The sequence below is a fragment of the Pyrus communis genome, chromosome 11 (genome assembly GCF_041283825.1).
Source record: "Pyrus communis isolate YQ-2024b chromosome 11, ASM4128382v1, whole genome shotgun sequence".
In the NCBI taxonomy this organism is placed as follows: Eukaryota; Viridiplantae; Streptophyta; class Magnoliopsida; order Rosales; family Rosaceae; genus Pyrus; species Pyrus communis.
Genome location: NC_142575.1, coordinates 6,873,791 through 6,890,245, shown reverse-complemented (window position 1 = coordinate 6,890,245; position 16,455 = coordinate 6,873,791). Strand labels below are relative to the sequence as shown.

At 34.4% G+C, this 16,455-nt stretch overlaps 1 protein-coding gene across 1 annotated transcript; it reads right to left on the bottom strand.

Annotated features, from left to right (window-relative positions):
• Positions 1 to 14,675: 14,675 nt before the first annotated feature.
• On the bottom strand, positions 14,676 to 16,455 carry LOC137743121 (putative LRR receptor-like serine/threonine-protein kinase At3g47570). The gene is made up of 2 exons (XM_088679854.1): positions 15,327 to 16,455; positions 14,676 to 15,258 (listed from the first exon to the last, which is right to left on the bottom strand). Exons 1-2 carry the CDS (start codon positions 16,453 to 16,455, stop codon positions 14,891 to 14,893), a joined length of 1,497 nt encoding a protein of 498 aa, XP_088535980.1. The 3' UTR covers positions 14,676 to 14,890.

Genomic DNA, 16,455 nt, shown 5'->3' with positions numbered 1-16,455 from the left:
ATCTGAGCCGTTTATATTTTAGATCTTCCCTCAAATATCATGTTTACCAAATATCACCAAAGATCATCCAAATCTGAAACTCATATGACCGTTGGATAAAGGGTTTCTTGGTAGAACTATTCTCTTCATTACAAATAAATGTTTTAATAGTTTTGGATTTGTCTAATTTTTTGTAAAATGATATATGAATGATGTTCTAAAAGATAGACGAGTCAGATCATTAAAATACATTACAGAGTAGACCACATAAAAAACGTGTGTCAAATGTAAAAAATAATATCACGAATCCACCGTAAAAAAATAATATCACGAATCCACACCTTATATTAGCTAAAGCAAAAAATGATGGTTTTTCTTATAAACGCGATATTAGGGAGAGGTGAAAGCTATAATACATGCTTATTGATTGCTCTTGGACATCAGTCACACCAGAACAGGTTTTAGAGTAGTTGTAGTTGTTATAATGAGTTGTGATTTGTTATAGTAGTGTTGAGTCTGCACTATTTATTATCGTTTAAATCTCAATGTATAAATGTTTACCAATAAAAAAGGGAGAGTTTTGATATAGATGCCTAGGTTTTAAAATTTTGAGATTAAACATTTATGCTTTTTAGAGTTTTGATTAAATATTTTCCTACAATTTAGGTGCCACATGGATTAGAAGTAGTTTTTTTTATAATTTAAATTACCCAACTTGCCATTAGATAAATATACCTTTTAATTCCTAGATAATACATCAAAACTCCTAAAATCTTGTAGATAAATATTATAGAATTTAATGCCAATAAAAAGTCTTTCAAAATACCCATGAATGCGACTTGCCATTATGTTTAATATACCTTTTAATTTTCTTAGATAATATCTCAAAACTCCTAAAATCTTGTAGATAAATATTGTAGTATTCAATTATAATAAAAAGTCTTTCAAATTACACATGAAACGTAGATTTCTTCTTGGTACATATTTGATACGTTACTTAATATATCTTCTTGGTACATTATGTTTGTTTTCTTTTTTGTATGCATTTGGTACGTTTATATTTATTTAAAAAAAGCATATTTGGTACATATATTTCCTCTTGATTAAACATATATTTCTCCTTGGTACATATATGGTATGTTACTTCATATATCTTCTTGGTACTTATCTGGTATGTTCATATTTCTTTTTTGTATGTATTTGGTGCATTTATATATTATTTTGGTACGTTTATATTTATTAAAAAAAACATATTTGGTACGTTACTTTATATATCTTCTTGGTACGTATTCGGTATGTTTATATATATTATCTGAACGTATCAGGCTCAAGCCTCCGAAAATAGAGAATACGTCTAATAATCTCACATGATATCAATATAAAATAGTGAAAACAGCCACTAATTGAAATGGATAAGTCCATTCAAAAGTCAAAAATGAGGATCATAGAATTCTAACGTGGAAGAAGAAACCATATGGCACAAACGTGGGAGAAGAAATTGGCTTCCTAAAAAAAAGGCCACGTACAAAAATATATCAATCTAAAAGGATATATATGGAATTTAATAATTAACATTTTAAATTAAAAAACACAATAATTACATGTAATAAATATAAAAATGCTGACATGGCTATTGTTTAGACGTCCTGATCAAATTTCAAAATAGAATCAATGTTTAATCTAAAGAGTATTAGAAAAATGCAAGGGATTCTAATTTTCCCAAAAAAAAAAATCTCAATGTATAAATGCTACACATATTCAATTCTTTACAAAATGAAGGTGAACATAAGATTTGAAGTTTACAGTAAATATTCTTAACTAATTAAAGGTTTTTTAATCAAAATAATTTTTGAGATTGATATAACTCTTCACTTGGTTTGAGACTGAACTTTGAGTTTGTCCATCATTAAACATTTTGATCATTCTATGAAAACCTCCTTAAATAAGGATAAAATGAAGAAAAAAAATATACCCTCAATTTTGTCAAATCATTCTAGCCCATTATTTATTAAATTGAAAATATTTTTATCATTTTTGTCGTTATTTAACAAATATTTTTTTACAGAATAGTCAAAATGATTAATGATTAATAAACTCATGATCATTTTTATCGATTTCAAATTTCATAAATCAAAATGAAGAATTATGTTAATCTCATAAACCATTATAGAACTTGATACCAAATTATCATTTTAGAACTTAGCTATGAAGCATATAAAATTATAGTCTTAATGAAACAAATTAGAAATAACATGTCGCTTAATTTCTAGCAAAAGCCAAATGTTTTAGTGTGAATTTTGTGATCGAGATTTTACCTTTTTAATTGATACATTCTCACTTGTCTACTACCAAAATTGTGGAGACAAACTTCCTTAATCATTAGGACGTTTCAATTAAAATTCTTTTTTTTTGTAAAATAATGTAAAAGAATATAAAAAAATTCCTTGAACCGCCAAGTCATGCGTCGCGTCCACGAATTTAGCGCCCCATGTGCTTCCCACCTCACTCTTGATTCTATTTTGGACAAAGAGTCACAAGACCTTACACGTGGATCAATAACTCTTTCCCACGTAGGTGGTGGGGGTCAGAGATTTGATGTGTGCGGGACCAGCCTGACATTGGATTCATGATGATCTCTGATTAGAGCGTGCGATGCACTCGCAACCATGTGATCCTTCATCATTATTGCTTCATTTATAGCTCACCAAGTTAACAATATAGCCCATGTCTACCGTCCATGTGAACGTCAATCTGGAATTTTGCATTTGTTTCGAGGGTTTTTAGTGGGAATTTAAAGGTCATTACTTATTTAAGTAGTTCAATACAGAGTATACGAAATGCAAATTTAATGAAAATGTGGTTTCAAATGAGATAGGATAATGATTGGAGATCAGAAAGTATCGAAGAGTGAACGCTTTAGTTATTTTTAATCTATTTTACAAAAGAAAGGAGAATGATGGAGATCTCAACCATAATCTACAAGCTGGATAGATGAAATAGAAGAGTGCATCGGGTGTGTTGTACGACCTTCGTATGTTACTAAAGCTCAAGGGAAATTTTTTATAAGACTGCAATAAGGTCAGCAATGCTTTACGACACGGAATGTTGGGCTATTAAGCATTAACACGTGAAGAAAATGAGTGTAGCGAAGATGAAAATACTTTGTTGGATATATGGGCACATGAAAAAAAGACACGGTTAAGAACGAGGATATTCTAGATAAAGTACGAGTGGCAGCAATTGAAGATAAAATGAGAGAAAATCGGTTAAGGTGGTTGGACATGTGAAATGAAGACCTATAACTATAGATGTTCCGATTTAAAAAATACCATTATGAGACAGATGTTCATGGCAAAATTGGTAGAGAAAGACCTATGAAGACTTGGAAAAAGACTTTTAAAAATGACAAAAAGTACTTAGAGTTAAGGAAAAACTTTACACAAAACCCATGCGTAGTGGCAGTCTAAGATTTATACAATCGACCATATTTAGTGAAAGAAAGTTCGTTGTTGTTTGACTCGAGGGTTTTTAGTGGGTTTAGAAATTTGGATTTCTAGTTAATTAATCTCTTCTCATCTTGTTTAACTTGTTTGTTTGGTGGGAAGAAAATTAAAAAGATTGGGAAGCATAAATTAGTTTGAAATAGTTTTTTCTTTATGGATATTCAACACAAAACTAAATGTTTGGACTACCGTACGATTATTAATCTATACATATACATGTGCGTATCTCTGAAACTATATAGTTATTCTTAATATTGTAAATAATATTTTAAACAAACATGATGACTCAATAGTCGCACATGTTTCACGTTACTCAATGAGTGTTGCCGTATTTAATAAAATTTGCGAGAATGTAAAGTGTCGCTCAATAAGTATCAACGTATCTAATTGTCAAAATAATAATTATACCGAATATATATAAGTATTGCAGCCAAATTCTAAAAAGTAAACAAATTAAAGGAGTTTGACCTATATTGGTGGAACGTTTCGATTTGGCTTTATAATAGACCAAGCATAACAACCGAGCAGTTCCTTTTGTTCTTTACCTGAGGCTGTCATACTTGATTAATTTATTCACTTGCTTGCTTAAATTGTCATCGTTTATATTTTGAATTTGGGTCCTCCAAATCGTAAATAAAATGGTTTGTTAAAAAAAATTCTCAAAAGTTCTCTTGTTAGGTAGTTCAGTTAGTATATATAATATTGTTAGATAATGAAGCTAAGAGCCAGTTTGGAAAAGTTTTTAAAATGATTAAAAGTGCTTTAGGAGAAATGTTTTTGGGTTCTAAAAGTACTTCAAGTACTTTTATAAGATATTTTTGCATTTTTATTAAGAATTAGTTTCAAAATCATATTCACCAAAAACTTTTATCTATTTTAAAAGCACTTTCAAAACGAACCCTAAAATATTAAACACATGTACTATTTTTCAAAACAAAACATTAAATTGTTATAAAATCATTTCTAATTTATTTTTAAAGTTTCACTTATGGAAAAAAAAAATTCCATCATCATTTTTTATAAAACGAAATATATATTTTATTGTCACCCCATAAAAATAGTAACCTTTGATAAAAATAAATAAAATAAAAATAGTAACCTTTAAATTCAAAAATGAGAAAAGAAAAGGGCCGAATTAAATTGTAGTCCTTGTAGTTTCACATCTCTTTAACTTAAGGACTTGTAAGCCTTGTTTGGTACACCGTGTAACACATTGGATATGATTAATAATACAAAGTTGTGTTTGGTGCTCCTATGTACTAAATAGTCACCGGATTAAATAATTTGGCTCCCACCTCTTATATCCGACTGATACCCGCTTAGTAATACCGCTCAAAACCACGGTAATATTTAGTCGGGTAGAAAGCACGCCTCTCTCGCTCTCTCCGTCCTCATCACCTTCGTCCCGAATCGTTTGCTCTCTCCATCTCGCATCGCTTGCAACTTCTCCTCCTCCTTCTTCTCCTTCTCCTTCTCTGTTCTGTCCTCCTGCAGCTTCTCCTCCTTCTCTGTTCCGCTCTTCTACAATATTTCTTTCAATTTTCCTGCAATATTTCCTAGATTTTCCTACTCTTCCTCCTTCTTTGTTTCGCCCTCTTGCAACTTCTCCTCCTCCTCTTCTTTGTTCCGCCCTCCTGCAATATTTCTTGCAATTTTTCCCAGGTTCTTCTCCTCCTCCTCCTTCTCTGTTCCGCCCTCCTGCAATTTTTCTTCCTCTTCTCTCACAGCTCTGCCCTCCTCCTCCTATTTTTCTTCCAATTTTTTTTTTCAATTGATTGCAAATTTGTGTTTTAATTAAAATTTTAGGGTTTTCAGTTTTCAGATCTAAAAATAAAATAAAAATTGATCTGTATGTTATTTTTTTGCTTGTGCGCCCTGAGTTGGGTATGTTGCAAAGTCAAACCAAGTTGAAGAAATGGGTTAGGAGATTTTTCCAACTTCTTGGCTTTTTGGTGAATTCATAATATCATGCATACTGGGTTCGTGTGCTAGGTTGGCTGCAGGAAAGTCTGGAGAGCAGATCCAAGGATGAAATTCACTATACTAGTAAAAATTTGGTTTTTTTCCCCCTATTTTCTTGAATCATCAATTGTTTTATCCGATGTTAAACCAAACACAGTATAAATTATACGATCATTAGTCCGATATTACATCAAATATCTGACTAATTTAGTCAGTATTATCCGATGATTATTTATCTTATCTGATTGAAATAATCAGTACAGTCCGAGTTGCCAAATAAGACCGTAGTGTTTACTTTGACACTTGAGGCCTTGTAGACTTATAGTAGGTTTACGATTTCAACTAAGAATAGTCTGTTATGCCCTTCCAAAGTAGTATTTATGTACTAATTACCACGCTCCAAATTAATTAATGGTCAATTTGCCATTCCATATGTTATTTTATCTTGTGATCAAAACATCAAATCTCATTTCATGATATAATGAATTGTCCTTAATTGAAAGCTTCCGCAAATTACACGACTTCAATTGCAAATACTGAAACTAGTTATCCCTCTTAAGCGAAACATCTGAAGAACCACAAGGGTATAAATATAGTTTGGCCAAAGAAAAATAGTATTCTATCATGTCCTCCTTGTTGCAACTCAATATTCCAATCCGTTTGCACATATTACAGATCTAATTCATTGGTACATATTTTTTTACTCTTTAATTTTGAAGCCTTTGATACACCGCTACGATTGACACACTTCGACCCATAATGTTTACTAGGACTTCGAATTCAGATGTGTTAGCTGACATCTGGAAGGTGACGAAACCATAAAGTGTAGTGATGTGGAAAATGTAAATAAATGTAAACCTAAAAGTGTCTAAATACAAGAGTGCGCTGTGAGCGGGAATGAACCCAATTCACACGTGATAACAGAGCATAAGTACAATACAGTAAAATAGGGTGAGAATTATGTCATCGATGGTAATCGTCTATACCAAGTTTTGCCAATAATCCTTGTTGATACGCAATCACTGCTACTAAACCTGGAAGGGCGAAAAACAAGGGTGAGTGGGCCTAAAAATAAAGTTTTAATAAAAACCTTTTGAAAACATTATAACCCTTCGCTGTAAAACCCGTATAGTTTCCAGAAAATAATACTACATATGTATGGAAAACCAATTATGCACAAGGCTAGTGAAACTGAAGTATGCCATGTCATAATGTTTCAGCACTAAAAGATGTAAGCCAGGTGTGAAATCAATATAAAATAACATGCCAGTCGGAGTCACCTAACGTGACCTGTACGATTGGACCTATAGCTGATCAATATATGCTAGCTTGTGGTCTGAATGACAGGGCTGGATGTAAATATATATACGCTCAAGTGCTATGATCATGTGAAGGCTGTGCGAATAATCGTGTGTCACCTACGAGTCGGAACCACCTATTGTGGTCTGTACAACAAGGCTGGCACCAAACTTGGATCCAAGGTGAGCATGTGGTGCGGGAGGTGAACATCACGTGAAGAACTGTGCCCTGGCCTCGGGCGAGAGCATTAACACCGAGGTGCAGCAATGATGAGCTCTAAATGCATCAATGCATAACAATGTGCAATGCAACCAATACCATCACAATATACTCACCTGAAGCTTACCTGAGCCTCTGCAGCATCAAACGATATAATTCACGATTTATAATAATGCAATACTTAAAATGCAACTCATTTTTGACATGGCATTTAAAGCATAAATCATTTTTAAAAAATATTCTGGAAACCACAATATATATATATATATATATCTATATATATATATCTATCTATATATATATATATATATATATATATATATATATATCTATCTATATAGAAAGCAAATGCCCACTCACCTGGAGTCCGCGCTACAACTCCCTAGCACAAATATCGGGGCGTCACGAACGATCGTTATAACTTTCTCATTTTTCCACCAAATCACACGATCCAAACATGAAAATTTATCTAATCGAAGACATGAATCGATTTATACATGTTTTAAGTTCAAAAGATGGCTGAAAATTGTCTGAATCACGCCTAGAAATCTCGGCCCAAAACCTTGTTCTTCAAACTCGTGTTTCGAGTTCGTTTTCAATGAAACAAAAATCACAACGGAGTTTATGGTGGTGAGGACATGCAAATAATGGTGGTTTTGATGTTCAACAAGCCAAAATTTTGGTGGTGGTGGTGGTTTGTTTCATGGGAAGAAAGGGAGAGCCGAGAGAGAGTGAGAGAACTCTCGAGACAAAGAGAGAATGGAAGAGAAAAGGGAGGAAAGAGAGAGTTCCAGAATTTTTGGGTGCCCACGTGGCACTCATCCAATGTTTAGACAAAAATATCACATGTCCAATTTATTATTAGTTTACCAAAATATCATCAACCTTCAAAACCTCATAAAATCTTCATTACAATTCCGTGTTTGCACCTACATGTTCATAGTGACGAATACTACGAGGAGACGCCAAGAAAATAAATCTTACTTAACATGACAAGGTGGTCAAACAAAGTCAACACATTTGCCTTGAAGGGTATTTTCATAAATTCACTTATTAAAATTATAAAAACCGTAAAATTGGAAACATGTTGTTACAACGATTACATCCCGTGCTAATGAAATAAAGACATGTCTAAATTTGTGTCTATATATCCTTATTTTCTTAACATGGGACGTCATGTGACCGCATATTCATGCCATGTAATAAGTTATTCTCCTCGTTCCAACACAATTTTAAGCTGATGGTGCTGTCCCACATGGTTTGTATAGACAATTATGGTGGAACTGGCTTGGTGATATGGACAATTCCGTCTCCAGTTTAGCTTTGATTGTGTGCTTAATTGGAAGTGAAGAAATCCAGTCATACTTGTAGACTGCTATTTGTTGAGACAAATTAATGCAATTGCATGGCCTACATTGAAGGAGAATTACATCAAGATTGACCTCATGATATATAGGAGTTTCATAAAGGGAATTGGGTTGAACTAGTAAAAATGAGATAGGTTATCACCATATATCGCTCATATAATTTATTACCTAAAACTTGCGGGCTTAAATATCAAGTAAGAGATAAACAACGATAACTTATTTTATTTTTACTCTTATTTTATTTTTGTTACAGTATATCGAAATCCCTATTATATATTAAAAAAATTCACTTAAAAAATAAATATTGTAATAACCAAATGGGAATGGGATGTGGTTTAATTTTTTGTTGAATATCTTCCACTTGTTTCAAAGGAGTTTCAAAGGAACACTATCACATGTAACGTCCCATATGAATACAGAGTAGCACTCCATTTGGAGAAGATAACAAGAAAGATAAACATATATACCCATATATTCATGTGGGTAGGAGGACAAGCAGATCAGAGAAGAAACTTGGCAAAGGGAACAAGTAAAATATGCCCCCCACAAAATATATAGTCTTGCACGCATATACATCTCGTATCCTTATCTGCGATCTTCTTCTATGTGATCTTAATCTAAAATAAATCCTTCATACATCGTCTTGTTTGTCGAATTTTGAGGCTTTTGTGGCCCGTGAATGTGACCTCAAAAATAAATGAAGAAAATATATATAACCATTTATATTGTAAATAATCAATATTCCTTCCGATATTATTATTATTATTTGGATATATATGTGGAGTAGGGTTAAGTTGCATGTGTACTGACGTGAGGGTTCACCTTGATGCAGAAAAAGGAAAAGAAGTTATCTTCGGTTTCCTTCATTTTAATCCATCAAGTTTGGAAATTCGGACTATTGAAATTTGATTCAACGGTTACAAACAGAAATTCATTTTAAAAGTTATAATAACTTTAGTCGTTAGATCAAATTTCAATGGTCCCATACTTAATGAATTAGAAAAAAGGAATCATCTTTTCCAGAAAAACAACAGTGGAGTTGCAAAAGCTTACTAGAATAATTGACTGATTTTTTTGTGGAACAAAGTCTTGCACTTTGGAATAAGTGGACGGGGACTGAGGAACATGGAACTGTAAGGCAGTTTGACTAGAGGAAGAGGAGGTAGACAAGGCTGCCAGTGAAGCAGGGCTGCTTTTTCAGAAATCAAAATGAGACATAGAAAGTGTGAAAAAGGAAAGAGATGGATGCAATGGTAGATTTGCTATTATGCTTTAGTGTACCTGAGCAAGTTCACTCGTTTTAGCTTTGAGGAGGACAAGGGTAAGACAGTAATTGTACATGTTCAAGTTTATCCGTTTGAAAAGAAATGGCAAGGCTAAGTGCAATTACTCTTCATAAATATATTTTTATTTTTTCAATATTTCCTTGGCCTTATTCTTCACATGTCATTATCAGTTTAGATTTTTGATAAGATTTTCAGCCACTTTTATCGCGCCACGTACCATTATCTGTTGGTAATATTCGCTCTGATTTTAGTTCAAGTGTGAACGTTATAAGATTTTTAGATTTTTTTTACCACTGAATTAATTCTAGCCGTTGAAATTTTCAATTTTTTGAAATCAGATGCGCCACAAAGCTCTATGTGGCACATCATCATCGTTTTTCCAATTTTCTTTTACCATTGAAAATCTAACGGTTCAGATCAACAAACCGTTGGAAATCCAACGGCTGTGGCGTGCCCAAATTGGAGTTGTTTGGCTCACTTCGATGCATGTGGTGGGCCCAGTCTTCTATTACTTGAAGTCAGGCCCGACACCACCAATTGCCAACAAGCTCAAGGGCCGACAATTGTTGCATAGTGTCTTTATTTCGAACTTTAAATTTATATAACAACGAGCTGATGGCCAATGGTAAATGACGGATTATGAGATTTCCTTAAAACTAGAAGCTGAAGGTCTTGGGTTCAAAACCCGCTGCTGGTGTGGAAGCAGACTTATGGCCAGGGCGAGACTGAAATTTGTGAGTTTTCCTAGTCCCTAGAAGGGGTGAATAACCAGAGCTTGCCACCAGTTATCCTTCTTTTTTTTAGAGAAAAAAAAAAACTTATCATTTATACCGTTTAAGTTTTGTCTGAAATAATGTTATATTGTCAGACAATTTTGAGCTACTAAATTCTAGCAACAAATCTCGTTCAAGTAAGGTTCTAAAAGATGTTAGGCGCTAGTCAGGCGGCGAGCTGGGGCCTAGATTTCATGTAAATAAGCTTTAGTTTATACTTAAAATATATGTAATTTAATCAAAAACTACAAAATAGAATGATATATATATATATATTATGAAGTATTGAAACATTATGAAAACATGAGAAACAAGCAGATACTGTGTATTTATTTAAGTATCCAACAAGTCTCTTACAATTTATTGAAAAAAAATAAATGCAAAATAAAAGTTATCTATTTTCTTCTAAGTGAGTCGCAATATAGGTGGGTGCCTAGGCGGGTGTGGGCGGGCTAGGCGGGTGCCTAAGCGGTCTAGACGGGTGCCTCACCAGGTATAGGCGCCTTTTCTTAATTTTCAAACGTTTAGGCATTAATCGAGACGGTGACCAGCCGCCTAACGCCTAGGCGGAGATTTTTGGAACAAAATCTGTAAAATACACTTGAATAAATGTAGTATTGTCCAAACAATTTTAGGAACGATGGACTGGTTAATTTTAAGATTGAGGTTTCAATTTTAGAGCGATCCGTCATAAAGCTTTTGTTATGGTTGTACTTAAGGATATTTTTGGGGCTACCTACGTGCCCATGCAGTTGATTTACTGGGAGCTTCATTGATTCACAATAAAATGCAGGGGTACAAAATGATTGAAGGGAGCCCTCCTAAATTTGCTTCTTGCCCTAATTATATGAGGGTGGTGTGGTGGTTAGAATTCAATTAAACCCCATACGTTTAGGATGTTTTCATTTAATCTTGCAAACATACATATTTAAGCAAAATATATCCCACTAAAAATAGGTATCTTTAGGTTTGGTAAGACGATATTGTAAGCTATAATTTACAAGAGAAGAATTTAAACTTGAATGTAAGAACGCGACAAATACAATGTCTTTACCAACCGACCTAATCTATTTTTACGGAGTAAATATAAGTATAGACGCAAACAAAATCATGTGGCTTTTGTTTGTATCTCGTATGGGGGGCTCCCATACTTGGGACTCTCTCGAGCGAGAGTGGTTGTTTAACACTTAGACATCAGATGTTAATGTTTCTATTCGAATTCAATAATTTCTACCTTTCGACAAAAAAAAAAAAAATTCATGAACACTATAATGCTCAAGTTGGCATGCATTATCTCACAAAAAACCTTATCATTTGGTTGAACGTAGGGACCATAATTTTCCCGAACATGAAACTTTTTTTTTTTTTTTTTTTTTTTTTTTGGAAAACCTTTCTGAAGAAAACAGCCAATTTTATTTCAAACGCTAGATTACAAAGAGAGACCCACAAACAAAAAGTATCAGACACACAATGGACCTCCCAACATGCCCCACAAAGCTTAACAAAAGAGCCCAACACTAGAGACAAAACAAAAGACGTTTCTTAACCCTAGCATCCACCGCCTTCAAAGTTTTTTCGATCAACCCAGAACCAATCTGCCAGCCAATGCCAAATCCAATCGAGCAACTTCATAGAACCCAGCCACGAAAGCTGTCCCGATTGCCCCGATTGCCCCTATCTCAGCCAGAAAGTGGAAGAAGTCTGAGGGAACACCCTGAACGACAGTGCCATCAAAGGCAGACAAAGAAAGGGAGGTGGCGTTGTAAACACCTGAGCCGAGGAGTCCACTGGAGCTCTACACACCCTCTCAAAAGACCGCAAAAATTTGCGTTGAAATCTGACTACAGATCAAATTGAAAGTAGTGGGGAATACAAGCTTTGGGCAGAGACATATGGATTGAATCAGGAATAACTGGGGAGAAAAACTGAAAAACTAAGAAACAGACAGTGAAATGGAAAGCTTTCTGTCGACCCCCGCCACAGTGAGGGCCGTCGGCAACAATGTTAAACAGTGGGGAAATCACTCACACACAGATGATGGAAAAGACTCTTAAGAAAAGAGAAGGAACTCTCACACGGAGAGAAAAGTTTTAATAGTATGAATATGAAACCTATTTTGCACAACCACTAACAAATTGTTTGCACCTTTACGCAATCTCCATTAGAAAAGCCACAAGTTTCTCAACCAAGAAAATTGGCATCATAATATCCAAGGGGTGCAAATTAGCCTTTTCTCTCTCTCTCTCTTTTTTCTTTTAAAAAACACCACTTGCACCTTTACGCAATCTCCATTAGAAAAGCGACAAGTTTCTCAACCAAGCAAATTGGCATCATAATATCCAAAGGGTGCAGATTAGCCTTTTTCTTTTAAAAAACACCAAGAAGCAAGTGCAGCTAGCACCATCACTATGTCTGTCCAAACATCAAATGCCCCTTTCTTTCTTTTTCTTCTGCAAAACGGCCAAAGCACCCAGATTCTTCTTTTCTGTAAGAAGCTTGTTAAAGACCAACTACCACACCAACTAACTTAACTACTTCTTATATTATTGGGATGATTTTTAGTCATCACTCTCAAGTGGTGGTAATGCTTACCATCTTATTTATTACCGTTTGATGAGTTTAAATTTTGAGATTTGTGTCTATCCAAGATATTAAACTCATATAATGGTGATAAATAAGGCAGTGAACATCACCATCATTTGAGTGTGGAGAACACAAATATTCCTATAATATTGTACACAAAAGGAGAAAGCTTCCTAATTGCAAAAGCAAAATAGGGAGGTAATAATTAAAGAGTTTTTAAGCTCTTAATTGATGGTATTTAATTTGCTTGGTAATGAGAATTATTTGGGAGTCAGTCACCCACCGCATGCATGCAAGCAAAATGGACGAAACAATTCATGGACCAACTTACACCACCGTATCCTTTGGAACTTCCCTTATATAGCTTCTTGTTTACTTGGAAGACATGAAAATTATGAACCAAATTGATTTTTCTCCTAACCATACCATCTGGCTCACAATAAATTTATAACTCAATCAAGCTTATTTGCTTTGGTAATTAATATTTTGAGAACAATTTATGATGTAATTCATTAAATACTATCAATTGGAGGACAATAATAATTTGAGTATGTTAAAGATAGGTCAATAATTTAAAAGGTTTGTTATGCGACTATAAGTCCCATTATCGTGACCTATTTTTGTTTTACAAACATATTTGTTAGTATCCTATTGATTGCCCAAAAAAAAATCTCTATCGATTGTAATAAATCTGAATTCAGATCCATTAATGAATAGCTAAGAATTTTCATTTTTGTGGGTTTAATAGAAACTCTTTTATTGTCAAGATTGGTAGAACGACTGCTAAAACTATTGGATTTGAATCAGAATGCCCATGGCGAATATTGATAGCAACAATGCTAGACAATCTCGATTTGTCATAGCCCATGGGCTTTAAAAATGAGGCTAAAATTCTGCGAAAAATGGCCATTTGCAAACCCTAGTAACCATACAACCAACTTGAACCAATTCCCCTTCACTTATATGGAGGAGTTTAAATAAGTAACAGTATGAGATTAGTCCACATTCAATAAACATATCCAGTCACCTTGGTGTTTAAAAGAACATTGCTTGGCTTTAGATCACAATAAACTATCGGTGTTTTGCTATGGTTATGAAAATAATCCAATGCACAATAGCAACACCAATAACAAAATCTAGTCTTTGAAATAGATATTAATTCTTGGGTGTATTGATCTCTTACCTCTTCAATTACAGGAGGTGGTGCAACCACTCCTCTAAACTCCTTTGGTGCATTAATGCATAAACTAGAGCCTTGAAATCATCATCGAGAAAACATGTAGATATGACCTTGACGTGATTTTGATGCTTGATATTTCTCAAAGCTTCGTATTCGGCTATGAAACTCATTGATGCTCCGTGACGTAACATGCTAAACACCTTCATAGCTACAAGTTTAAGCTGAGCTCTATTGTCAGTATAAAGAACCCTTTTGTATACAAACTTGAAACTGCCAACACCAGTCAAATTAACTGAAGAAAACCGATCAGTGGTTTTTGAGAAAGTAGCAAATGACACTTGCAAGTAGATCAAGTCCGAATACTAAAAGGATCATTAATTTCGAAAACACCTTACACTGATGGTGGTCAAGTCTGATAGGAAACTCAACTCGCCATCTTTATAGCCTCTAAGATGATTTTATTGAATGTTGAGGGTCTTGAGGTTTCGAATCTTTCAAAAATTTGGAATCTGTCAATGTGAATATTTAACAATTTCGTGGCACGAGCTAGACTTTAATCGATGTGAATATTACACAAAAATACCAAGTACAAGAAGTAGTAATACACTCTTCACACAATGAACCTCATTGGTAATTATTTACATTGCAAACTTCCACATCTACTGTGGTAACATAAAAGTTGGACTTTATAGGCAGTACACGAAATTTCTCTATCACAAAAGCACATAAAAAAGAGTTTCTATCCAAGAAAAATATTCCTAATGGAATGAAATTCAGATGCAGTATCATTGATATTCTTTAGTCGATCTGTTGCGGATTCAGCAAAACAAGCAATTCCAATTCTAAATATTGAACTCAAGCACACCTCAACTTTATGAATTCTTGCACTGCATTGATTAGGATTCTCATTCGTGCCTCCTTGAAGAAGTGGTGCATCTGCAATCTCAGTAACTCGCCCGGGGAGAGCCATCTTGACAAAATTATGAAGGTTGAAGCTATCACCAAACATGTTGTCAGTGGGTCTGTTCCCTGTAAACATCTCTAACAAGAGAATGCCAAAGTTGTAGACATCACCATTCCTTGACACCTCACTCCCCATGCCATACTCTACAATTCAAACATCACATTTGTGTATAAATAGTTCATAATGAACCTTATATCTAACATATATATACCTGGAGTTGCATAACCAACCGTTCCTCTTATTCCAACGAAACTTGTCTGATTCTGAATTGTTGAAACATTACTCGTTACTTGTGAGAGAAACCTTGCTAATCCAAAGTCAGAAACATGGCTAGTCAGTTCATTGTCCAAGAGAACGTTGCTTGGCTTGAGATCACAATGAACTACTGGCATTTCACAATGATTATGAAGATAATCCAGTGCACAAGCAACACCAATGTCAATTTCTAGCCTCTGAACAAGACTTAACTTCTTGGGTACATGATCTCTTAACTCTTCAGTTCCAGTAGGTGGATGCAGCCACTCCTTTAAGCTCCCGTTGTCCATGAACTCATAAACTAGGGCCTTGAAATCATTACCATGAAAATCAACACTTGAACACACGGTTATAATCTTGACGAGATTTTGGTGCCTAATATTTCTCAAAGCTTCACATTCGGTTATGAAACTCCTCGAAGATCTATGGCGTAACAAGTTAAACACCTTTGCGGAAACAAGTTGAGCTTTATCATCATCATCAAGAACTCCTTTGTACATAGACCCAAAACTACCAACACCAATTAAATTAGCCTCTGAGAACCTGTCAGTAGCTTTGAGTAGAGCATCATATGACACTTGCAAAATAGTGTTCCCCAAAGTGCTCAATGAAATTTCTTTCCTTTTCTTCCTTGACGAACAAAGAAAGAAATAGGAGAACAACATGGCTATTCCTAGAAGAGTAAGCCCAAATACTAAAGGGAATATTAGTTTCAAGCTACGAGACAATCTTCGTTTCTTGGTCTCTTTAGACTTGCACTTGGGAAGATTTAAATTAGCAACAGGGCTGCACAGATTAGTGTTGCCAACAACTGGTATAACACTTGCATTTTTGAAAACGCCTCCAGTTGGTACCACTCCCCAAAATTGATTGAATGATAAGTTTAGATTATTCAGGATTCTAAAGCCTTCTAAAAAATGAGGAATTTCCCTTGAAAAATTATTGCGAGAAAGGTCTAGATCTTGAATCCCTCTCACTGAACTGATTGACAAAGGAATGGACCCGTTGAAGAAGTTTCCTTGCAAATGCAGGACTTCTAAACTCTCATAACCACCAAGGCTACTCGGGAGTTCTCCAGATAACAT

Bases quoted from the DNA above. Each gene is read 5' to 3' on its own strand.
- LOC137743121 (XM_088679854.1), bottom strand. From the start codon at position 16,455: ATGTTATCTGGAGAACTCCCGAGTAGCCTTGGTGGTTATGAGAGTTTA. The intron at 15,259-15,326 runs GTATATATATGT...TTTGAATTGTAG, and splicing joins GGTTGGTTATGCAACTCCAG to AGTATGGCATGGGGAGTGAG.